The sequence below is a fragment of the Lactuca serriola genome, chromosome 5 (genome assembly GCF_051521515.1).
Source record: "Lactuca serriola cultivar US96UC23 chromosome 5, Lser_US96UC23_V15, whole genome shotgun sequence".
Classification (NCBI taxonomy): domain Eukaryota; kingdom Viridiplantae; phylum Streptophyta; class Magnoliopsida; order Asterales; family Asteraceae; genus Lactuca; species Lactuca serriola.
This window is the reverse complement of record NC_136412.1, coordinates 281,660,868-281,687,335: the sequence shown is the minus strand read 5'-3', so window position 1 is coordinate 281,687,335 and position 26,468 is coordinate 281,660,868. Positions and strand designations below refer to the sequence as shown.

At 40.0% G+C, this 26,468-nt stretch overlaps 1 protein-coding gene across 1 annotated transcript; it reads left to right on the top strand.

Annotated features, from left to right (window-relative positions):
* Window positions 1–377: 377 nt before the first annotated feature.
* Window positions 378–2,501, top strand: LOC145054469 (protein IQ-domain 26-like). Its single transcript, XM_079002673.1, has 3 exons — window positions 378–933; window positions 1,449–1,652; window positions 1,791–2,501. Exons 1-3 carry the CDS (start codon window positions 547–549, stop codon window positions 2,346–2,348), a joined length of 1,149 nt encoding a protein of 382 aa, XP_078858799.1. The 5' UTR covers window positions 378–546; the 3' UTR covers window positions 2,349–2,501.
* Window positions 2,502–26,468: the final 23,967 nt, after the last annotated feature.

Below are 26,468 nucleotides of genomic sequence, written 5' to 3'. Positions count from 1 at the left end.
CTTTTAGGTGGATCATAATGACATTAAATCTGAAAAATAAGCCATTTATAATAATTTGATCATCATATTACCCCCATATAAATAAGTGAAATCTGTAGTCAAATTGTAATTTGAAAAAGTTGATTTTATCTTGGGCCCTTTTATCGTTGGTTTTTAAAACTTAAAGCAGATGTAAGAAGCATCTTCTCCAAAAACTAAGACAAACGAGGATGTGTCACTTTCTCCTAGTTTTACTATTATTTTTTTCCGGTTATCCGCTTGTCTTGTAATGCATTTCTTCACGAGCTTTTGTCAGAGAAATAAAAATAAACAAAAATTTCAAAAAAAAGAAATCCCTCCATCATCTCTCACACCATTATATGATGCATCTTTTTATCTTCAAAAACCCCATCACTTTTCTGAATCACTTAACATGTAAAAGATTATAAATTCGCTTCCAAATGTTCCTTCGTTACAAACAACAACTTGGCTTTTTCTAAAATTTAAACACCTCTTCTTTCCCTCTCCCTCTCTCTAGATTTCGAGAAAGAAAAAAACAAAGTGAAAATGGGAAAAGCTTCAAGGTGGTTTAAAGCGTTATTGGGTATGAAGAAAGACAAAGAAAACGTCGATAACAGAAAAGAGAAGAAACGATGGAGCTTCGGAAAACCCATGAAGGAGTCTCCATCTCCGGCGACGGTGGCGGTACCGGTGGCGACTAATGGTAATCCACCAGTAAACGATTCAGGTTGGATGCTATCTTACAAGGAGCAGAACAAACATGCAATTGCCGTTGCTGCAGCCACCGCAGCGGCAGCAGACGCCGCTGTTGCCGCCGCGCAGGCTGCCGTCGCTGTCGTGAGACTCACCAGCCACGGCAGAGGAACTCTCTTTAGCGATGGCAGAGAAAGATGGGCTGCAGTCAAGATTCAAACAGTATTCAGAGCTCATTTGGTAAGTTATCGCCATTACAATTTACATCAATTATTTTGAAACATTTGAATGCATGTTTGTGCATGTTATTGTCTTAAATCTGTATTGTAGTATTTGTTTTTATGCACGATGGACTTTTTATGTTCCTTTGGTTTCCTATTCTAGTCCTAGTAGACTGTGAAGATAAAGTACATTTCTTTTCATATCATTACTTCATTAATGATTACTTTTCTGTCTTTATTTCTCTCCATTATTTATTTTGGAGCAATATAATTCCAACCACTTTAGTATTCATGGTTCATGTTCATGTATATACAACTTCGATGTAAATTCAAAGTTCAAACTCTTAACATTTTCTTGTGCTTTGTGGGATTCTAATTAAAGAAATTATCTTTTTGGAGGAATAAATTCATGTTAGTTTGAAAATTGCCTTTACCAAGGAAGAATTGTTGACTTTTTGCGATTCATTTTCATTTTGTATTTGATTTTTTGAAACTTCGATGACATTCTTGCACATTTTACGATGTTTTTTTTAGGCAAGAAAGGCATTAAGAGCTTTGAAAGGACTGGTGAAACTACAGGCTGTTGTTAGGGGATTTCTTGTAAGGAAAAGAGCAGCCGCAACACTATATAGTATGCAAGCTCTTCTTAGAGCTCAGGCGGCTGTTAGATCCCAAAGGGCTCGTCGGTCGTTCAGAGATCACCGGAGTCAACCAGAAATCCGGCACCGGAAATCCACTGTAAGACTATGTTTTTTGAATTTTGATGATTGTGAATGAAGATAGTTTAACAATTTATTACTACTTTCACCTTCTTATATTATAATTAATCTCTTCTCCATTTCATGTTTAAAGTGTTAAAATTGTTGAATATTTCAGGAGAGGTTTGATCATGAGACACGAAGTGAATTCCATAGCAAAAGACTTTCAACCTCATACGAATCCACAACAACTTCATATGAAGAAAGCCCAAAAATCGTTGAAATCGACACGTACAGACCCCATACAAGATCCCGACGAATCCACACATGCACAACGGATTCAAGCGAAGAATCACATCACTATCACAACATGGCATCTCCGATTCCGACCAGAATCCAAGATTCCGAATGGGGGTTCATGGGTGATGAATACAAGTGTTCGAAAACCACTCAAAGCACACCCCGTTTTGCCAGGTCAAACGGTCAAACCACGCCTGCAAAAAGCGTATGTGGGGATAGTTTCTTTAGGGCTTATTCAAACCATCCAAGTTACATGGCGAACACACAATCGTTCAAGGCGAAACAAAGATCACAGAGTGCTCCTAAGCAAAGACCAGAGAATGGGGTCAAGAAGAGGTTATCGCTTATTGAAATAATGGCATCGAGAAGTAGTTTAAGTGGTGTGAGGATGCAAAGGTTTTGTTCTAAAGCTCAAGAAACTATAAAGGAATTATGAAGGGGTTTTGGTGTTTGGTAGTTTTGTAACTTATAAGTAGGTTTGATGAAGAATTAGGGATGTGTGTAGTAATTTAACAAGAAGGGTTTGTTTTTCATCGTTTGTTTGGATGAACGAGCCCTTTAATTAATCTAATTTACCATCTTTATGCAATTAGAAGCTATAAATTTTTGGGAATGGTAAAAGGAAATTGATCAATTTATAGTTCTAATGTGACAGAGGGTCATTTATTGGGTAAAGTTTTAATACATAAGAAGATATAGTGTACAAACATAAACTTTACAGACAAAATTTAGAGGACAACAAAATCAATGCATAATGTTCCTCAAAGTTACAAATGTGGTCATTTACAAAATGAATTATACTTTTATTTCAAAAAATGGACCTAGTATCTCTTATCAACATTGGGAACAAGTCACAAATGTTATCCGAAAAACTTGAAGTTTATCCGTCAAATATTTTTTTTGAAACCACAATTTTGCTAAAACGACCCAATGAGCGATAAGCAACACAAGAGCCAATAGAAAACAATACATTGTAGCAATAGAGTTGCAATGAGAAGAATGGAGAAACATTCAAGTCCTCCCAATTACAAATGACACATTTACCCCTTACTTTAATCCTCTTACTTTAATCCACATATAACCAATTTATGGTCTCCATAGTGTCCACATTAGCCTCTCTCTTTTTTGGACACCAACCCCACCTGGCTACATATCCCACTAGTTCCTTAACACAATGAAATTTTATATTTTCAAGTCCGCACTAGCTGAATATTTTATCGCGAATCAGAGTAGCATAAGGGCAACCCACTATAATGTGATCTGCTCACTCTAATCCGTCGATGCACGAGCCATAATGAGTGGAGTCCAGTTTGATACCTCTATGTGCAAACGTTACTGCAATGGTATATGCATTTCACATGCGATAGAGTTGATGATGGTTTTTGCTCAATTTTCTTCCTGAGTGAGGCTACCTTGTATGTGCCATCTGAAATCAGATGACAGGAAAGGAAGTCTGACCCTATTTATAGTCGAGTGGATGCAATCTCCTTTGACAGACGCTCTAGTTCACTGGATAATTTATCATCATTTGACTAGGACTTCCAGCACCAGTTTATACTTGTCTCATGTATTCTTGCTTTCACCAAACATCGTTTTTGTGCCTCGAGTTCACATAGAGACAAGTATGCATCTTTCAACTTCATAAATTGTAACATCCGGACTTCCATATATATTGTTTATTTATTTAATTATTTTAAGGACTATTGAGCTACTCGACGAGTCGGTGCTACAACTCGTCGAGTAGAGTCGCAATGTGCCACGTGGGATTAATGTCCTACTCGATGAGTCCAAGAGCTGACTCGCTGAGTAGACGCGGTGATGAGAAACCCTAAATCCTCGGGTTTGGGGCCTATTTAAGGGCACTTATAGCCTTATTTGCGGCTATACTTCCCTAAGAGTAAACCCTAATCGGCCTGTGAGCTTAGAGAGAGAGAGAGAGAGAGAGAGAGAGAGAGAGAGTTTTGAGCTAACCTTGAGTGTTTGGTGCATCTTTTGAATAGAAGAGAAGGATTCCAAGCCAAGGGACGAGAATGAGTTGCTAGATCCGTGGCTATTTCACCTCAGAGCTTATGGGAAAGGTATAAAGCTTGCACCTTTCTCATTTTGTTGAGTAGATCTCATGATTTTGGGAGTTTAGGGCTTTTTTTTTTATCTAAAATGAGGAGTGTTTTAAGTTCATATAGAGGTTTGGACTTTAGGTCTAGACCATGTGAGGTCCCTAGAGTCCAAAAATCCCTGCTTTATTTAGCCATAATAATGATCTTGAGTGAAAAACCCTTTTTAAGGTATGTTTTGGCATTTCAAGCCCTAAGTGCCATGCATGGACGTAAAGACTATGACTTTACATGATAAACTAGCCTTAAGAGTGTAGATCTAGAGTTTGGGAAGGTTTTCTGCCTTGAAATCGTCTGAATGAGAAATGAGTCTAAATGGACTCGCCGAGTCGAGGAGCCGACTCGACGAGTCAGTTAGGGTTTGTCCTGATGAGCTGGCTATGCTGTAACTCGGTGAGTTAGGGGTTAACTCGACAAACTGGACGTTCACGAAGACTTCTGAGGGACGACTGGACTCGACGAGTCACAAGAGTGCACTCGGTGAGTCAGGTCAAACTGGGATTGTTGACTCGAGATTGACTTCTGTTGACTTTAGGGTTAACATAAGTAATGCAGACCATGGAGGGGTAAAATGGTCTTTTACCCATTCCAAGAGTTAAAGAGAATGAGAGAGAAACCTTTGGTGTATTTGAGCATGAGTGGAGTATTAATTAGATTTACGCATCAAATGTGTTAGGCGGAAGCTAGTTCGAGATTCCCGAGTACGAGACTTTTACTTTCTAGCTTACGAGGTGAGTCTTCTCACTATACTTACCAAGAGTGGTATCTTTGCATGATTGAGCTGTCTTATGTGCTTATCTATGTTTTGTGATATTATGCATTATGTCTTTGTGACTTATGCTGAATATTGTTTTTATGAGCTTATTGAGTTGGGGCCATAGGGTCCCACTGAGACACATTAACCAGAGGGTCTTATTGAGTTATGGCATAGAGTGGCTAATGAGCTGTGTGTGGCATTTTGGGGAACTCACTAAGCTTTGTGCTTCTCGTGTTATGTGTTATGTGTCTCAAGTACTTTTCAGGATCACGGGAAGGCGCCGACTTGATTGTACACACATCGGAGATTTAGTTATGATTGAGAGGATCCTTGAGTTTTATATACAGTTTTTGGACATAAGTTTTGATGATTTAACATTGTGACACTTTGTGGTTTTATTATTGGAATAAATGTGTTTTGAAACTGAAAATTTTGGTTGAAAATTTACATTGTTACAAGTTGGTATCAGAGCCTTGGTTTGAGGGATTTGGATGCACCTGCGGGTGTGTTTGGACTCAAACAGAGCCCGAATAGTGATTTCCCAAAATACCCTTACTTTTGTGTTATAAGGTATTTATGAGATATTTTGTTAAGATTGCATGCTAGAGGATAGGCTAGGTATTTCATATTCTAGGGCTAGAGTTTCCTGATTTATGATGCCTTAGCCTAGGTGATATTTCGATCAGTGGTATCTATTATTTGCTTGAGTATATGCTGAGTTCTGAGTCGGGAGATGAGCTAGGAAGATATACTTAGATGAGCTTAAGAGAGGGGTCTACTGAGAGAGTAGTTTGTGATTCGTGAGAGATAGAGTATTTCTGAATTGGAATTCAAGGAGGAGGACTTGGGGTGAATACAGGTGGGGTGTGGAAGGTAGTATTGGGCCCGTGCTACCGAAAGCACCCGATCTGTGTGAAATCCAAGTAAGAATCCTTTGGATACTAAGGAGCAAGTAGGGATGAGTAGTCGAGTGTGAGTATGTTCGAGCGAGTATCTAATGTTTTTGTGTTGAGTTTTAGAGACATCATGGTAGGTACACGCCACACCCCAAAGAGTAGTTGAGTCAGCGATGATGAGATTCACAGGATGATTCACGACGAGGTGGCCGCAGCCATACAGGAGGATATTCCGGAGATGTTTGGGTCTATTACAACCACTTTGATTGAGATGTTTGACGAGTGATATGCTGCAGTTTTTGAGGCGGCTGCTACTATAGCTGTCGCTGCTGCTAGACCACAGGGAGGTGACTCGTTACTGTACCGGGAGTTCAGCAACATGAAACCACCAGAGTTTGATGGGAATCAAGATCCAACTATTGTGATGAGATGGATCTCCAATATTGAGGGGTGTTTCTACACTTGTTCATGCCCATAGCATTTGAGTCAGACCCCCAGACCAGAACGGCAGAAACGTCCGGAGGCAGGTGACTTCATTGTGTAGTATCATAACAATTGCATATAAATGAAACATAGCAAATCCAAACAACATACATAAATATAACAAGATTACATTGCTTTACATCATGTTTATGTTCTCAAATTTTACACAAAAGAAACATCGGTAAGCAATTCCCAAAATACAGCAAAATAATCCCGAGTCCGCGATCCATAACCTGCTTATTGGTTTCCTGAAAATACAAGTCATTTGAAAAGCATCAACATAAAATATGTTGGTGAGTTCATAAACATTTTCGTGTAAAACTTCGATGATAGTTTAGAAATCCAGAAAATCCAATATTTTCTTATCAAAATAGTTGTAAGTCTTGTTTCAAATCGAGTATAGTTGCAAGCATGTCTTAGTTCGTCATTTTCGAAATCGTATCAAATCATTCCCTCTTGAAAATCCTGTATTTTCCGATGTATAAAATAGTGGATTTAACAATACAATAGCACTTGAGTGAAAAAGGTCTCATTTGAGGAAATCAAAAACAGAGTTGATTGTAAACCAAAGGTGAAATTTGTATAAATACATTTCAGATATATTCTAGTGAGTCGTTATAACCATACTAATATGACGGAGTGCCTGCTATGACGTTCTTCAGGTGCCGGTTTTGTTTAAGACATTTGTCACCCTAGACTGCCGGTCTAGCTGTAGCGAACAACGAAGGTGCGGGGTGTCAACCCCGTATAGATCTATACACAAATTCCCGTTCCCCCTCTAGGAGACTCTGGTTATAGATCTTACAGGACTTAAAGCGTACACTATTATATATAAATATATGTACTGTGAAGATTTGTCTGACTAGAATACTAACAGCTTTTCGAGCAAATCGTTGAAATCCGTTATTGGCTAAATAAATAGTAATAGTTGCATTCGATGACTAGATGTTTCGTTTCATTTATTGGAATAAATCCATTTTGAAAATCTATCAAAATGACCCAATATTATCGAAGCCAGCAAACAGCCCTTTTCCTTTATAAAATACTAAGTGCGACTCAATTTGTCGGAAAATGCCAAGTTATGATTTGTATACAACCTTGACTTGTGTGAGTTTATGACAGCAACTTTATGACATGCAAATGTTTCTGTCATAAAGGCTCTAGTTAGGCATTTTCCTAACGAAATCATTGATTTCAAATAGTCATAACATACCCTCTAATTGTTTGCTAAAAGTCATTAATATAACATACAGTTCCATCTTTGAAGATTCTAGCAGTAGTGTTAACTTATAAGGTCTATTTCAGCAACTTTTTGTTTCTATATATATAGAGACATGGAATGAGGGAGTATGCTGGACACACCCAAAAACTTGGGAGGATCTTTTGTAAACAAGTATTCCATATGAAGTGATTTAAAATATTATTTTGTGCTTCCTGAGATTTGAAAATTTTCACGTTCATGGGAAATTATATTAAAATAGTAATATCTCAACACACATACCAAACATACGTTCACATGCAATTATCCAAGAAATTTAGAACAAGAGTTAACTTGTACTCTCCCCTAAAAACAATAAAAGCTTTGAAAAAGGGTGGGGTATGAAGCTCACCGTGGTTAGCTTGCTGGATGATTTTGAAGAGATGATAAGAAGTTTCCAAGCTCCAAAACTTGGAAGATCCTTTGAACTCTTAGAATATTCTAGGAAAATTTTTATGTGTAAATATAATGAAATAATAGGAATAATGTGGAGAAATATTATTCAAAGAAGATAAAATACTTACAATAAGAAATTTGGAATTTTCTTTGAAGGAGATGAAACTTCAGGCTTGAATAAGTGGAGGGCACCTTTAGGAGTTTTCTGAAAGTGAGAAATGAGGAGTGGAACTTAGGGAGGAAGGTTTACGTATCTAAATGGGGAAGATAAGGGAGTGACTTGACATTTGCGTGGAGGGATGGTGGATAAAGCTTATTTTCTATGGGTAATGTGTGTTGTACTGAGATTTGCATGGGAAAAGAGAGATTTACATCACATCATAAAGTCAAACCCCTTTATCTTCTTAAAATCTATTTAAAAGTCTTGGGTATTATTTTATATAAATATGTTTGAAATAATTAATTTCGGCATAAAATAGGGGTTTAAGAGGTCTTAGAAATGAAAAATATGAGTTTGGTGTGATTTCCAACGTCAAAATGCCTTAAAATGATGAAAATGTCCGAAAATGACCAAAATCCAGAGTGGAATCATGCTCCTGCGAGGGTCCAAAGTGCTGTGGGAAGTTCTGGACTCAAGTCCACAATTCCTGAGCATTTTCTCGGATTTCCGAAGCCATTTAGAAACTTCCGGAGTCTGTAAGGCGAGTTCCGAAGCGCTTCTTCAGATCCGGAGTCAGCAGGCGAATCAGCGGTTCGGTCCGGCCAACAGTCTTCCGAAGCGAGGCGAGGCTCAGCCTTCAGGTGCAAGGTTCCGAAGGCAATTATGAGGATTTCGGAATGTTATGGTCTGGATGAGCGGCTTAATCCGGAGCGAGATTGTCCGATGCAAGGGGGGGGGGGGGTTCCGAGATTGTGAGCCCTCTTGGTTCTTTAGAAGGAATTCAGGACTAAGAGGATTCCGGACCAGGAGGGTTCCGGACCAAGAGGATTCCGGCCAAGAGGTTCAGGACCAAGAGGGTCCTTTTGACTTTTCTCCTTTGGTTTTGGGATGTTTTCGACTGAGGAAAGTACATAGAGAGATTTGGGAGAGATTTCACATACTTGGAGAGATTTCACATACATGGAGAGATTTGGGAGAGAGTTCACATACTTGGAGAGATTTTGGAGAGATTTCACATACTTGGAGAAATTTCACATACTTGGAGAGATTTGGGAGAGATTTGATATACTTGGAGAGATTTGGGAGAGAGAGAGAGAGAGATAGAGAGGGAGAGATTTAGAGAGACTTTATCGGGAGCCTTTATTAATGTTTTTCTTCGTAGAACAAGGACCTTAGACTTAGTTTCACCCTATTTTGAGTGTCATACACCCTCGAAAGGTATGAATAGTGTTTTATAGAGTTGTTACTTCCCTAAATCAAATTAGGGTTTTAAGTTTCGATCATTTGAAACTTTCAAGTGTTACTTTGCATTAGGATTTATAGTTGTACATTAGTAAACATAAAGAAGTACCTAACATATAAAGACTAGTTAAGTTGATCGGATTGACTTGTTGACCTTGACTTGACTTTGACTTGACCAGAAGCTTGTCAGTTGTCACAATTTGAGGGTACGGTTCGCACTTAACCAGCTTCACTTGGGAGCGAAGGACTGGTAGAAGTTTGTGACGGCTAGTTTTACTCCTGTAGAGCATGATGCGGTGACTTAGGAGAGGTTTGCCGTGATGTTACGAGATGAGTATATTCCCCTGGTGGAGAGGGAATGGTTTTCCCAGGAGTTTCTGTCTCTCAGATAGAAGACAGAGTCGGTGACTCTGATTATGCGGATGTTTCACGAGATGGCGTTGTTTTGCCCTGAGCATGTGTCGACTGAGCAGGCACACATGAGCCGGTTCTTGAGCATTTTGAGGAGGGATATCCGAGAGTTTGTGGCGAACTCATCTTATCGCATATTTGTTGAGCTTTTGGCAAATGCCAGGAGGAGGGACATCGAGTTGAAGACTCAGGTGAGGGAGGATGCGGAGTCTCAGGGGAGAGACCGGCGGCCGACACAGTCGCAGTCGGCAGCTAAGTGGGCTAAACCCACTGATTCAAGAGCAGGAGGACAGTAGGGCTACACTTGTGGAAGTACGGGAAGAGTCTTGAGGGATCTTACCGTGAGGGTGGGGGATTTGCTACAAATATGGCAAGGAGGGGCACATGGCGAAGGATTGCCCCAAGGGATTTGTAGTCTTTTTCCACTACAATCAGACCGGACATTGGAAGGCCGAGTGCCCTCAGTTTGTTCAGGGATCAGCCCAAGGTTCCGCTCCTGCTACTTTGCGTGCTACTGACGTTCGGCTGGTGTAGGCCGAGGTTCCGAAGGCTCGTGAGAGAGCTTTTCAGTTCATCGACGATATCTTAGTATATTCGAGATCTAGAGAGCAAAATAAGGAGCTTTTGCGAGAGGTTCTTGGGGTTTTGAGGTCAGAGAGGTTGTATGCCAAATTCTCAAAGTGTGATTTCTGGTTATGAGAGGTCCAGTTCCTGGGACATCTCCTTAATCAAAACGGGATATTGGTCGATTCGGCCAAGATTGAGGCGGTTATACGATGGGAGGTGGCGAGATCCCCATCCGAGATCAGGAGTTTCTAGGATTGGTCGACTACTATCGGAGATTAATCAGGGATTTCTCCAAGATTGTGGTTCTTCTCACCAAGTTTACCCGGAAGGGTGTTACTTTGGTTTGGGGGCCTGAGCAGCAGGCATCATTCGAGACTCTTCGCCAGAGATTGTGCGAAGCTCCGGTGTTAGCCCTTCCGGAGGGAATGGATGACTTTGCGGTCTTTTGTGATGCGTTTATCTCAGGGATGGGTGCAGTGTTGATGTAGAGGGGTAACATGTTAGCATATGCGTCACAGAAGCCTCACGAGACGAGGTATCCCGACCATGATTTGGAGTTAGGGGCGGTAGTGTTCGCCCTCAATATTTGGCTCCCTTATCTTTATGGTGTTTGGTGTACCATATACACGACCACAAGAGCCTGAAGTATCTCATGGATCAGCCCAACCTAAATATGAGACATAGGAGGTGGTTCGATGTGGGGAAAGATTATGATTCCTAGATCTTGTACCATCTGGGCAAGGCTAATGTGGTAGCTGGCGCACTGAGCCTTAGAGCAGAGAGTGCTCTGATCCGAGATGTGTGTATGAGGATGATAGTGATGAATCCAGTCTTAGATATCATTCGATAGGCCCAGGTAGAGGCCGTGAGACCAGAGAACCACAAGAAGGAGCGGGTGATTGGCCAGGTGTCCGAGTTTACGACAGATAGTCGAGGGCTTATGACTTTCCGAGGGCGGATTTGGGTACCGTATACTGGCAGAGCTCTCCGTATTCTGATGGACGAGGCGCATAGATCAAGATTCTCGATCCATCCAGGAGCCGCTAAGATGTACTTGGACTTGAAGAGAATTTATTGGTGGCCCTGTATGAAGAGGGACGTGGCTTGGGTAGTCGAGAGGTGCTTGACCTGTCATTGGGTTAAGGCCGAGCACCAGTGTCCTCATGGAACGTTGCAGCCACTAGAGGTTCCCCAATGGAAGTGGAAACATATTTCCATAGATTTTATCACCAAATTGTCGAGGACCGCGCGAGTTGTCGACGCGATTTGGGTGATTATGGACCGGTTGATCCAAAGTGCTCACTTCCTTGCTATTAGTGAGAGTTCTTTTGCAGAGAGACTGGCCGAGATATATGTAAGATAGGTGGTAGCTCGGAATGGAGTGCCGACATCGATAGTGTCAGGTCGGGATGTGCGCTTTACTTCCAGGTTCTGGAAGAAGTTTCATGAGGAGTTGGGTACGCGATTGCACTTTAGTATAACCTACCACCCACCAGACAGACGGGAAGAGTGAGCGGAGAATTCAGACGCTCGAGGACATGCTTCGAGCATGTGTTATGGACTTCAGTAGAAGTTGGGACACATATTTGCCCTTGGCTGAGGTTTCTTACAACATCAACCACCATTTGAGTATTAGTATTCCTCCTTTTGAACTTCTTTATGGAAATATGTGTCAGATTCCTATCTGTTGAGGAGAGGTGGGGCAACGAGTGATGGGTACCACTTACATAGTGCTCAAGACGACTAGCCAGATTCAGCACGTCAGGCAGAGATTACTGATGGTCTAGAGTCGCCAGAAGAGTTACGTAGACAGGCAATGATCCGAGCTTGAGTTTCAGGTTGGAGATTTTTTCCTCCTGAGGGTATCCCCATGGAAAGGGGTGATTCAATTCAGGAAGAGGGGCAAGACATCGATCCTTTCAGGGTGACCGCCAGAGTGGGTAAGGTAGTGTACCGTTTGGAGCTACATGCAGAGTTGAGCCAGATTCATAACACCTTCCACGTGTCTCAGCTGAGGAAGTGTGTAGCCGATGAGACAACAATGGTGCCATTAGAGGACATTCAGGTGGATGGGAGCCTAAATTACATTGAGAGACCGATTTAGATCATGGATTGAAAGGTGAACGTTCTGAGGAACAAAGAGGTACCGCTGTTTCAGGTCCAGTGACAACATCAGAGAGGGTCCGAGTTAACTTGGGAGCCGGAGTCCGAGATGCGAGAGCAGTATCCAGAGTTATTTCCCGATAATGACTTTGAGGGCGATGTCTGATTCCAGTGGGGGGAATTGTAACATCCGGACTTCTAGGTATATTGTTTATTTATTTAATTATTTGAGGACTATTGAGCTACTCGACGAGTCGGTGCTACAACTCGTCGAGTAGAGTCGCGATGTGCCACGTGGGATTAATGACCTACTCGACGACTCCAAGAGCCGACTCGCCGAGTAGATGCGGTGATGAGAAACCCTAAATCCTTGTGTTTGGGGCCTATTTAAGTGCACTTACAGCCTCATTTGCGGTTATACTTCCCTGAGAGTAATCCTTAATCGGTCTGTGAGCTTAGAGAGAGAGAGTTTTGATCTAACCTTGAGTTTTAGTGTATCTTTTGAAGAAAAGAGAAGGATTCCAAGCCAATGGACAAGAATGAGTTGCTAGATTTGTGGCTATTTCACCACAGAGCTTCTGGGAAAGGTATAAAGCTTGCACCTTTCTCATTTTGTTGAGTAGATCTCATGATTTTGGGAGTTTAGGGATTTTCTATCTAAAATGACGACCTAGCGTGTTTTAAATTCATATATAGATTTGGACTTTAGATCTGGACCATGTGAGGTCCCTAGAGTCCAAAAGTCCCTGCTTTATTCAGCTATAATAATGATCTTGAGTGAAAAATCCTTTTTAAGGTATGTTTTGGCATTTCAAGCCTTGTGTGCCATGCATGGACGTAAAGTATGTTACTTTACGTGATAAACTAGCCTTAAGAGTGTAGATCTAGAGTTTGAGAAGGTTTTCTGCCTTGAAATTGTCTGAATGAGAAAAGAGTCTAAATGGACTCGCCGAGTCGAGGAGCCGCCTCGACGAGTTGGTTAGGGTTTCTCCCGATGAGCTAGCTATGTTGTAACTCGGCGAGTTAGGGATTAACTCGAAGAGCTAGACCTTCACGAAGAATTCTGAGGGACGAATGGACTCGACGAGTCACAAGAGTACACTCGGCGAGTCAGGTCAAACTAGGACTGTTGACTCGAAATTGACTTCTGTTGACTTTAGGTTTTGGTCAACATAAGTAATGGAGACCATGGAGGGGTAAAATGGTATTTTACCCATTCCTAGAGTTAGAGAGAATGAGAGAGCAACCTTTGGTGTATTTGAGTATGAGTAGAGTATTGATTAGAGATACTTATCCCATGTGTTACGCGGAAGCTAGTTTGATAATGCCGAGTACAAGACTTTTACTAGCTAGCTTACGAGGTGAGTCTTCTCACTATATTTACCAAGAGTGGTATCTCTACGTGATTGAGTTGTCTTATGTGCTTATCTGTGTTTTGTGATATTCTGCATTATGTCTCCATCATTTATGTTGAATATTGTTTTGCTGAGCTTATTGAGTTGGTGCCTGAGGGTCCCACGAAGACACACTGACCAGAGGGTCTTATTGAATTATGGCCTAGAGTGGCTAATGAGTTGTGTGTGGTATTTTAAGGAACTCACTATGCTTTGTGCTTAACGTGTTATGTGTTATGTGTTTCAGGTACTTTTGAGGATCACGGGAAGGCGCTGAATTGATTGTACACACATCAGAGATTTAGTTATGATTGAGAGGATCCTGGAGTTTTATATACAGTTTTTGGACATGAGTTTTGATGATTTGCCATTGTGACACTTTGTGGTTTTATTATTGGAATAAATGCTTTTTGAAATTGAAAATTTTGGTTGAAAATTTACATTGTTACAAAAATCTAATCTATAAGTCGTTCCAGAATTGTGTATTGCCCCCATATCTAATTTTCTGTCTAAAAATATCATTGAAACATAGACCCATTGCTTTAATATCATTTTTGGTGCTCGCGATATTGTTCCATACTCCACAAATCCTTTTTTCGACATATATTCAGTAGGGTTCAGATTTCAAACGCTACCACCATTTTACGAGGAGCACGACATTCAGGGTCCTTATAGAGCCAACACCTAAACCACAATTTTCTTTGGATTCCATTTGTAGTGTTATGAGCATTTGATCTGACATGCAGAATTGTAAAGAACACAATGAACATGGTGTTTTGGGTGAATAAGAGATGTATTTGATAATGGAAAGGTGTTACAAAAAGGAGTACAAGATCTTGATTAATAAATAACGCATACATCACACTCACAATTGTACTTCTCTCATGCACTCTCTAATAGTGGTATGCAACCCACTATTTATGATGGTGCTAACAAGTCTTTCTCTCACTCTCTCTCATGTCACAAGTTTCCAATCCCACATGTGCAAGGGGGTCTTCTCAAGCCAAGCCTTCACTAGTCATCTAATGGAGAAATTTGTACCCAACATTCTCCCCCACAAAGTTAGGAATGGATGACTCTGCTTCAATCTCCAAAAAGAGCAACTTCATGAACGAATCATCAAGCGTGACCAATGTAGGAATAAGCATCAAATCTTTAAGCCTTCAATGATTTTCCAATCCAGGTTCTAGAGTGTGAGACATTACAATTCAAGAATCAAAAGGTAATTTGGAGTATCCAAATCTCCATAAATCAATTACCCAACTTTGAGCATAAGAACGCACCCCAAAAATGTTCATTATGTCCAAACCCTTTGTGAACCGGGAAAAACCCAAACCACTTCTGAATTTCTAATTTGAATCACTTCGTAAATGTTTCCTTCTCAAGGTCACATTGGTCTTCAAATTCGCCTGATATGAAAATCCAAAATTTTCGAATTCTCATATTCAAATCTCTCCACCTTTATATAATCAAAATACGATTATGAAACCCAAAAGGGAATGAGAAAGTGCTCAATGTGGAATTTTCAATTCAAAACTCCCCCTTGACATGTAGCGTAAATGTTTTGTACAAATCCGAGAAAGATAAAAAACTATCATAAATTTTCAAATTCTTCACTTTCCGGAACGCCTTTGACTCGAAAATGAACTCACTCATTCAATTTTCTGAAAAAACTCTTGCAATAATGACCACTTCATGAAAATCCCAAAATAAATCTTCAAAAATGAAAGATTTCTGCTTTCTGGGTAAAAAGTGTCAGAATTCTGAAACAATAGGTACCATATGTGAAAATTATGTCTTCTTTCCTAAAATCATTGACCACAACTTTCGATCCTCAAGCTTGAATTTTCGATCCTTGACAACCAATTTTCTACACCACGGTCAAAAGTGAGACATTACCAAGTTTCGATCCCAGCCAAAAACTTTCGACTTCGAAGTTACATATTACTAATCTCTCCCAACTCTAGTAAACATTGTTTGACAAAAATCTTCTTTGTCTTCTCATTTCCTTGATATTTCTCCTTTAGTGTATCCCAAATTTACTTTGCAGTTTTACAACCTCGAACGTAATTGTAGACTACTGGTAGAAGAGCACCATGTAATTCACACATACATTTCTTATCATTTTCCTTCATCCTGGATCCTCTTGTGATCATGTCTTTAGAACTTGCAGACGTACCAACATCAACTAACATCTTCAGACAATATTCTCCTCTTTTGATGGATCTCATCAGATCTTCATCAATCCCATTCATATAGTCCTCTATCCTATCAGCCCATTGCTCAAATCAACATCACAATCTTTTTCGATGATCTGAAAAAGTGAGAGAAGTTAGACATTGTGTTCAGTTTGAATTCACCATTGTTGTATGGATTTTGAAGAAATAGAATTTTTGAATCAAAACGAGATCTAAGAAAGAAATCAATTAGAGATTGACTAGAAATCAATCAATCCAACACATAGAGTGCAAAATCTATTCAATACAATCAATTGACACCGATTTTCTTATTCAATTTGCGGAAGATTTTGAATCGGAAGGAGCGATTAAAAAAATGAAAAATTACGAGAAACTTAAATCGATTGAGAGAATCCTACCCTGATACCAATTGATGTGAATTATGAACATTTTATTTGACATCCAGAGTTGTAAAGAACATAATGAACATGGTGATTTGGGTGAATAAGAGATGTATTTGATAATGGAAAGGTGTTACAAAAAGGAGTACAAGATCTTGACTAATAAAAAACACACTTCACACTCCTAATTTTACATCTCTCATGCACTCTCTAATAGTGGTATGCAACCCACTATTTATAGAGGTGTTAACAAGTCTCTCTCTCTCTCTCTCTCTATATATATATATATATATATATATATATATATATATATATATATATATATATCTCATGTCACAAGGCTCCAATCCTACATGTGCAAATGGGTCTTCTCAAGCCAAGCCTTAACTAGTCATCCAATGGAGAACTTTGTACCCAACACCATTACTTTCTCCCATGAAACCTAATGCATTTTGATTTTCTCATCATTACTTCCCCAAAGAAATTACTTTCTTATCTTCTTAAGTGAATCGATTACACTTATAGGAACTTTAAAAAGAGACATATAGTATGTTGGGAGATTCCAAACACCGCTTTAGCTAAGTTCAAACGCCTTCCAAATAACAGATTTTTAGATTTCCATCTAGAGAGCTTGGATTGAAATTTTGTTGACGATTGGTTTCCAGCTCCTCTCTAGGTTCATGTTCGTGTCAACCGGGACTCCAAGATAAAAGAATGAAAGTGAGCCTGCCTCACATCCAAGTATACCCACCCAATGCGAAGTTTCAGTATTAGTAGCCCAAATACCATACACTTTAGATTTATGAAAATTCACTATTAGGCTAGAAGTGACGTGAAAACATTTAAGTATACGAGAAAGATTTTTCAGATTGGATTGACACCATTCTCCTGCAAAGAGCTCGTCATCCGCATAGAAGAGGTTGGATATCAGTGGTCCGTTTTTGAGGATTTTTATGACTTTGAATATCCCTTTCTCTGTAGCATATTTGAGTGCCATGTTAAGCCCTTCCATTTCAATGATGAACAAGAAAGGAGAGAGAGGGTCGCCTTTCTTGACACCTTTTGTGATTAAAAACTCTTTGGTTGGGGAGACGTTTACAATAATAGATGTGTGAGAGGATGAGAGGCAATCCTTAATCCATGATCTCCATTTATTCCGAAAACCCATTCGATCTACTACTCAATCAAGATACTCCCAGTTGACAGAGTCAAAAGCTTTTTCAAAGTCTACATTAAATAAAATAATATTTTTTTAAATTCTTTTAGCCGAAGAACGTATGTCCTTTACTATTAGTGGCTCATCCAATATGTTTCTACCTTGCACATAAGCGGACTAAACCTCACCAATAACTTTTCCAATTACAACTTTTATTCTTTTTTATAACATCTTTGAGATAATTTTATAAATCCATCCAAATAAACTGATGGGGTGGTAATATGATCGAGAGAAAGGATCTTTTATTTTAGGTAAAAGAGTGATGAAAAATGAATTGCACCCTCTAGCAAGTGTACCAAAGTCTTTAAAATGTCGGACAACCATCATTACATCATTGTTGATCGTGTTCCAATATTTTTTGTTCAGTTTAAAAGTGAAGTCGTTTGGGCAACATGGCCATGTGTGTAACGCCTGTGTTTCCGAGCTTGCCATTTTTAGCAATGTAATAGTCTAGGTTAACCTTTGTAACCCGTTTTGAAATAATAAGAGTGTATTATTTGAGTATTATGTGTTTTGTGTTTAATTGCTTAATTATGTGGTTTGATTAATTAAGAATAAAAATAAGCGTCAAAATTTAAGTGTAAAATAAACTTAATATCTTTAGGTAATGTTGTAGTAGTTGAAACGAGGTTTCCGAATATATATAGAACGCCCAAATCTGACTTCGTATGAGGAAGTTATGATTTATCGAAGTTTCGACTTAGCGGTATGCAGCCTGAAATACTCAATTTAAGATCGAGCGGTTTTTAGCCGAAGCAAGCTAAACGAGAATCGAAGATCTCGTTGTTGGTATCGAAGCGATAAAAAGTTAGGCGAGAACGGACGTCAAACGAAGAAGTTATGAATTTATAACAAAGTTTTTCTGTCCCGGCCTATTAAAAATAAATAATAAAAATAAAATTAAAATTAGCCGACGGAGTCTAAACGAAAGTTGTAATGCATAGTCTCACCTTCGCGTGGATATAAATAACGTCGAAAACGGAGTTCGTATGAAGAAGATATGAATTTCCGAAGTTTATTTAATAATTTGTATTTAAATTTAATCTTTAATTCGGATGATTATCCGAAGGAGTCACCGATCTGATCCGAAGTACGCCCCGCGTACACCGAGGGATGTCGACACTCGCACTCGAGGACTTCGGATGACGAACGCAGTGACGATTTTGGAGCAGTACGCCCCGCGTACTCCGAGGCTCCAGCCTCCTATAAATAGGATGCGAGGGCAGCCGGCTCCTTTGCTATTTTTCTCTCTTCTCTCTCTCGTTTTGCATCGTTTTGCGTGCCAGAAATACCCCGAAGCCCCGGTATTATTCTTGAGCCCCAAGCAAGTCCCGAGATCCCGAAGATCCCGAGAAGTACGATTCCCGAGCCGAAGCTCTGCCCGCGAGAAGTTCGATTTTTGTAGAGATCTTCCAGATCTGCTGAGGATTACTACTTCTGCAAGTCGTAGTGCTGTCCGATCATCTTCTGATCAAGTGAGTGTATACTACCTTTCATAAACACGATAATAATACAAGTATGGTTCGAGTGTATTAAGTGTATTGTTGTTTATATGTGTGAGTGTGTAGTTACTTTCTTCTAACGCATGATTATGAAGTATTTTATACGAAATATGTGTTATGTGTATAATTTTGTTGTTATATGTGTGAATGTATATTCACTCTCTTCTGTCTCACAGATCTGAATTGCTTTCTATGAAATACGTGTTATGTGGGTGTGCCTCATCTGTTATGTGGAATATATATTGAATGAAAATGCTATACAGGTTTTAAGCTATGTATGAAAATATATATTTTTATCTACTAATATGTTGGGTAGAACATGGGTAGATAGTTGGTGTGTAATAAACAGATGAGAGGCCTCGATGTTGTTGTTGTTGTTGATCTAGTTATTCAGCGGAGTATGGATAACGACCACAGACTCTTTCTAGACAGTCTTGTGGAACGCTAGCAGGTTCATAACCTGTAGGTGTTGTGAACGATGTGTTCACCGGTGTACTCTATCCCCCTCATGGTTGCCTTTAGGATATATATTGTTGAGGAAACCCCTTAGCAGTGATGTCCGTCCCGATGAAAATCCTAGATTAGGTCCCTTGAGATAGATGTTGTTTTAGGGACGTAAAGTGAGGATAACGGGAATGGGTAATCGGGATAGTGATTGGTTGGTGAAATTAAATATAATTTTATTTATTGTGGGTTGAAAACCCTATATGCTCACCAGGCTCCCAAGCCTGACCCACTCAGTTTTATTTGTATTACAGGAAGTGGCGCAAGGGCGTAAGATGGATGAATCATCGAGTTGTTTTGTTTACAAGTCTGTATATGTATATATTTGTTGAATGACTTGTAATGTTATCGTTTATGCTTTATGTTCTATATCGGAACATGACATCCCGAGTTTTGATTATATAATGAAAATGCATCTCTTGATGAAATGCTTTGATAAATATTATTTTATCATGTTTTGTTTTGGGAACAAATTCCGCAACTCTTTCAAATCAAAAGGATTTACTCTGAAATTATTTAAAAGCATAAATGAAAATCGGTCTTTTCTGGCCGTGATTTTGGGGATGTCACAGTTGGTATCAGAGCATTAGTTTAAGCGAACTAGGAATTTGTAGGATTTCTAGACTTAAACTTAGAATGCTAAGTGGAGATTGTGAGGTGTGTGTCTGTTGGATTTTAGACACGAGCACTAGTTTATTTTAGGGAAGTTGCCTAAAATGCTTTTATGTGCTAAATGTTATATGTTGCTATATATGATATTAATTGTTCGGATCTAAGGTCTGTTGTCGACCGGATCTAGAAACCTGATGTGTGTAGGATTCTAAGCGTATGCCTACGTTATTAGAACTAGCATGTAAATGTTTCGGAGTAATATGGATGATTTGAATATCTATCGTGAATGAGGATCTAATTTCACCTTATTCGGTGTGTAGATCAAAAATGGTGAGAACAAGGAGTGGTGTTGAAAACGCGGATGAAAACAGGAATCAACCGCCAGTGATTGAGCAAATACCTGTTGTAGCAGCAGCACCAGAACCAATAACAATGGCTGGGGTGTAAGCCATGATTCAGACTATGTTAGCCGAACAAAGGGATGAGATGCGACAGATGTTGCATGATAATAGGGACGAACCTATCATGCCTATTGAGGAACCCGAATTGATTCCCGAGCAATCGAAGGAAGGGAACAATAGTCGCATTTTGAGTCAAGTTGGGACTCAAGGAGAATGAAGGAACGATCCGGAAAGGAGAAACAACAAGGATGGGCGAATGTACAAGAACTTCTTGGGCGCCAAGCCGCCAAGTCTTTCTAGAAGCCCAAAGCCTGTTGAAATAATGGATTGGATCTCCGAAATGGAGATGGTATTTGAAAGTTGCGACTGTAGCAACAAACAGAAGACAGTCTTTGCAGTTAGACAACTGAAGGCTGGAGTTTTTAGTTGGTGGAAGTTGTTAGCAGATACTATGCCACGAGGAAAAGCCCTGAAAATGTCATGGGAGGAGTTCTTGGAACAATGAGTTCCAAAACTTGAAGAAGGGGAGGATGAGCATAGATGACTATGCTACTGCATTCACCGAGAAAATGAAGTTATTTCCATACCTAGTGCCAACGGAACTCTCCAAGATTGAGAGGTTTGCTAATGGACTGCCTGCCGACTTTGGTCCGACAGTCAAGATGGCAACTACTCAGAAAACGGCTGTCCGTGCAGCTAAGAATGTGGAGGCCCAGCAGAAGGAAAAGGGTCTGGAAAGAGTAGAAGTTGGTGAAAAGAAGAAGTTCGATGGAACTTCAGGGTCCAATAAGAAAAAAAAGTTCTCGAAGTCTGGTTCGAGGGGAGGTGTAGGCGAAGCGAAATGGTGCAACAAATGTAAGAAGAAGCATCATCGAAAATGTGAGGTAGCGAACACATGCTACAAATGTAGAAAGCCAGGGCACTATGCCAATGAGTGTACCCTCTCTAAGAAAGTTTGCTATGGTTGTGGTGAGGAGGGACACATGTCAAGGGACTGCCCGAAGAAGAAAGAGGCAGCTAGACCCAACATTCTGCCAAAGCCAAAGGCAAGAGCATTCCAGATGACACTGGAAGCTGCTAAAGATGAAGCTGATGTCGCTTCAGGTACCTTTCTCGTAAACACATTGCCCGCCCAAATTTTATTTGATTATGGAGCCAACTACTCCTTTATATCGCATGAATTTGGTAGAAAACTAGCTTTGCCTGTTGTTAGACTAGATAATGCCTTATTAGTCGAAGTTGCTAGTGGCAAGTTTGTACCTGTTAGCCATCGTATGAAAAACATCTTAATTGACCTTAATGGGAATAAGTTTCTCGAGGAATTATTGCCTATCGAACTAAATGGTTTCGACATCGTGTTGGGAATGGATTGATTGGCTTAGCGCCAATGATGCCGAAATTTTATGCAGGAAGAAATTAGTTAAAGTAAACCCGTCTGGGAAAGATTCATTTATGGTGTATGGGGACAAACGCAGAGTGAATTCTGGAATCATTTCCCTAATGAAAGCCAGAAAGTGTTTGACCAAGGGATGTACATCATATTTAGCATTCGTGATTGATGCTAAGAAGGAAAAGAAGGTGATGCAGAGTATTCCAGTTGTGTGTGATTATCTGGAAGTATTTCCCGAAGATCTTCCTGGATTACCGCCTGATCGACAAGTGGAATTCTGTATTGACTTGTTGCCAGGAACAACGCCAATTGCAAAAGCACCTTATCGATTAGCACCGACGGAGATGAAGGAGCTAATGATGCAACTTCAGGAGTTATTGGACAAAGGTTTCATTAGACCTAGTTCATCACCCTGGGGAGCTCCAGTGTTATCGTGAAGAAGAAAGATGGAAGTATGAGAATATGCATTGATTACCGAGAGCTGAACAAGGCAACAATAAAGAATAGATATCCGTTGCCAAGGATTGATGAGCTGTTTGATCAATTGCAAGGTTCGAGCTATTTCTTGAAGATCGATCTAAGGTCAGGATATCATCAGCTAAAAGTAAGAGAGCAAGATATTGAGAAAACTGCATTCAGAACTAGATATGGACACTACGAGTTCTTGGTTATGTCGTTTGGACTAACCAATGCTCCGGCAGCATTCATGGATTTAATGAATAGGGTTTGTAATCCTTTCCTTGATAAATCCGTGATAGTGTTCATAGACGACATTCTGATTTACTCGAAAAGCCAGGAGGAGCATGGCAGAAACTTGCGAGAAGTGTTGGAAGTTTTGAAGAAGGAGAAGCTGTACGTAAAGTTCTCCAAATGTGATTTTTGGATTCATGAAGTCCAATTCTTGGTTCACGTGGTCAACCAAGAAGGGATAATGGTTGATCCAGCAAAGATTGAAGCTGTAATGAAATGGGAACAACCGAAAAGTCCTACGGAGATCCGAAGCTTTTTAGGATTAGCCGGATATTACCGAAGGTTTATCCAAGGCCTTTCTTCGATTGCTACTCCATTAACAGCTTTGACCCACAAAGGAGCTACTTATGCTTGGAATGAGAAGCATAAAGAAGCATTCGAGAAGCTAAAGAAGAAGCTATGCAAGGCACCGATACTTTCTCTACCCGATGGAGTTGAAGACTTCGCTGTCTATAGCGATGCGTCTGGGGTTGGATTGGGTTGTGTTCTGACCCAAAAAGAAAAGGTAATAGCATATGCATCTCGACAGCTGAAAGAGCATGAAAAGAACTACCCGACTCATGATTTGGAGTTGGCAGCGGTAGTTTTCGCTCTGAAAATATGGAGGCATTACCTCTATGGCACGAAGTGCAAACTTTTCACTGATCATAAGAGTCTCCAATATCTCTTTAATCATAAGGAATTGAATATGAGGCAACGACGCTGGCTAGAATTACTTATGGACTACGACTGCGAGATACTTTACCACCCCGGTAAAGCTAATGTTGTTGTTGATGCTCTCAGTCGGAAAGTCAATCTTGAAAGGAAAAGGCCAGGAGCGTTGAGAATTGAAGTTGTCTCGACCATTGTGGAAAGTATAAAGAAAGCTCAAGAGGAAGCTTCTGAAAAGAATGACCGAAAGGAGGAACGTTTGGGCAAAACGTTGGTATTCGGTGTAAACAATCACAGACTGAAGGTGTTCCAAGATCGGATTTGGGTACCTAAGTCCGGAGGAATTAGAGATCTTCTGATGGAAGAAGCTCACAAGACCATGTACTCGATTCATTCGGGTAGCACTAAAATGTATAGGGACCTGAAACCCTACTACTGGTGGCTGACGATGAAGCTTGATGTTGCAGAGTATGTGGTTGAGTGTGTGACTTGCGCAAGAGTAAAGACACAACATCAGAAACCGTATGGGAGTTTAGAACCATTGCCTGTGCCTATAGGTAAGTGGGAAGACATTGCTATGGATTTTGTCACTAAACTTCCCAGAACAAAGAATGGTCACGACATGATTTGGGTGGTCGTTGATCGATTCACTAAGAGTGCGCATTTCATAGCGGCCAAGGAGAAATGGTCTATGGAAAAGCTTGCGAATTCTTACGTGAAGGAAATTGTTAGGCTTCACGGTGTTCCGTTAACGATTGTGTCAGATCGTGATAGCCGTTTCACCTCGAGGTTTTGGAAAAGTCTACAAGAGGAATTGGGAACCAAGTTGTGTTTAAGTACAGCTTACCATCCGCAGACTAATGGTCATAGCGAACGAACGATACAAACGCTTGAAGATATGCTGAGAGCATGTACTCTGGAATTCCTAGGTAACTGGGATGAACATTTACCTTTGGTAGATTTTTCCTATAATAATAGTTTCCACTCGAGCATTAAGATGGCACCTTACCAAGCTTTATATGGACAAAAGTGTCGTACGCCATCTTGTTGGCTTGAGGCTGGGGAAAAGCAGTTTATGGGACCGGAGATGGTTCATCAAACTGCTGAAAAGTTGAAAATAATTAGGGAAAGAATGTTAGCAGCTCAGGATCGTCAAAAGAGCTATGCTGACAAGAAGCGAAGACCGATGACTTTTGAAATTGGAGATTCAGTTTTGCTTAAAGTCTCGCCGTGGAAGGGACTTATAAGATTTAGTAAAAGGGGAAAGTTGAGTCCAAGGTTTATTGGACCATTTAAAGTTCTTTAGAGGGTTAGGAACCAAGCTTACAAGCTCGAATTACCTGAAGAACTGAATGGAATTCAGAACACTTTTCATGTGTGTTATTTGAGGAAGTTCACAGGGGAAGTTCCCGACATGATTCCACTTTCGGAGTTGAGAATCGATGAGAACAAAAGGTTGATTGAAGAACCAGAGGCAATTGTTGACCGAAAGACTAAGAAGTTGCGACGCAAAATGGTTGGGTTAGTGCTTGTCCGATGGAAACACACGAATGGGCCGAATCTCACCTGGGAAACGGAGAGTGAAATGATGGGTCGCTACCCGCATTTGTTTATTGATGTGTGATTCCGAGGACGTAATCATTCTAAGGTGGAGAGAATTGTAACGCCTGTGTTTCCGGGCTTGCCATTTTTAGCAATGTAATAGTCTAGGTTAACCTTTGTAACCCGTTTTGAAATAATAAGAGTGTATTATTTGAGTATTATGTGTTTTGTGCTTAATTGCTTAATTATGTGGTTTGATTAATTAAGAATAAAAATAAGCGTCAAAATTTAAGTGTAAAATAAACTTAATATCTTTAGGTAATGTTGTAGTAGTTGAAACGAGGTTTCCGAATATATATAGAACGCCCAAATCTGACTTCGTATGAGGAAGTTATGATTTATCGAAGTTTCGACTTAGCGGTATGCAGCCTGAAATACTCGATTTAAGATCGAGCGGTTTTTAGCCGAAGCAAGCTAAACGAGAATCGAAGATCTCGTTGTTGGTATCGAAGCGATAAAAAGTTAGGCGAGAACGGGCGTCAAACGAAGAAGTTATGAATTTATAACAAAGTTTTTCTGTCCCGGCCTATTAAAAATAAATAATAAAAATAAATTAAAAATTAGCCGACGGAGTCTAAACGAAAGTTGTAATGCGTAGTATCACCTTCGCGTGGATATAAAGAACGTCGAAAACGGAGTTCGTATGAAGAAGATATGAATTTCCGAAGTTTATTAAATAATTTGTATTTAAATTTAATCTTTAATTCGGATGATTATCCGAAGGATTCACCGATCTGATCTGAAGTACGCCCCGCGTACACCGAGGGATGTCGACACTCGCACTCGAGGACTTCGGATGACGAATGCAGTGACGATTTTGGAGCAGTACGCCCCGCGTACTCCGAGGCTCCAGCCTCCTATAAATAGGATGCGAGGGCAGCCGGCTCCTTTGCTATTTTTCTCTCTTCTCTCTCTCGTTTTGCATCGTTTTGCGTGCCAGAAATACCCCGAAGCCCCGGTATTATTCTCGAGCCCCGAAGCAAGTCCCGAGATCCCGAAGATCCCGAGAAGTACGATTCCCGAGCTGAAGCTCTGCCCGCGAGAAGTTCGATTTTTGTAGAGATCTTCCAGATCTGCCGAGGATTACTACTTCTGCAAGTCGTAGTGCTGTCCGATCATCTTCTGATCAAGTGAGTGTATACTACCTTTCATAAACACGATAATAATACAAGTATGGTTCGATTGTATTAAGTATATTGTTGTTTATATGTGTGAGTGTGTAGTTACTTTCTTCTAACGCATGATTATGAAGTATTTTATACGAAATACGTGTTATGTGTATAATTTTCTTGTTATATGTGTGAATGTATATTCACTCTCTTCTGTCTTATAGATCTGAATTGCTTTCTATGAAATACGTGTTACGTGGGTGTGCCTCATCTGTTATGTGGAATATATATTGAATGAAAATGCTATACAGGTTTTAAACTATGTATGAAAATATATATTTTTATCTACTAATATGTTGGGTAGAACATGGGTAGATTGTTGGTGTGTAATAAACATGTGAGAGGCCTCGATGTTGTTGTTGTTGTTGATCTAGTTATTCAGCGGAGTATGGATAACGAC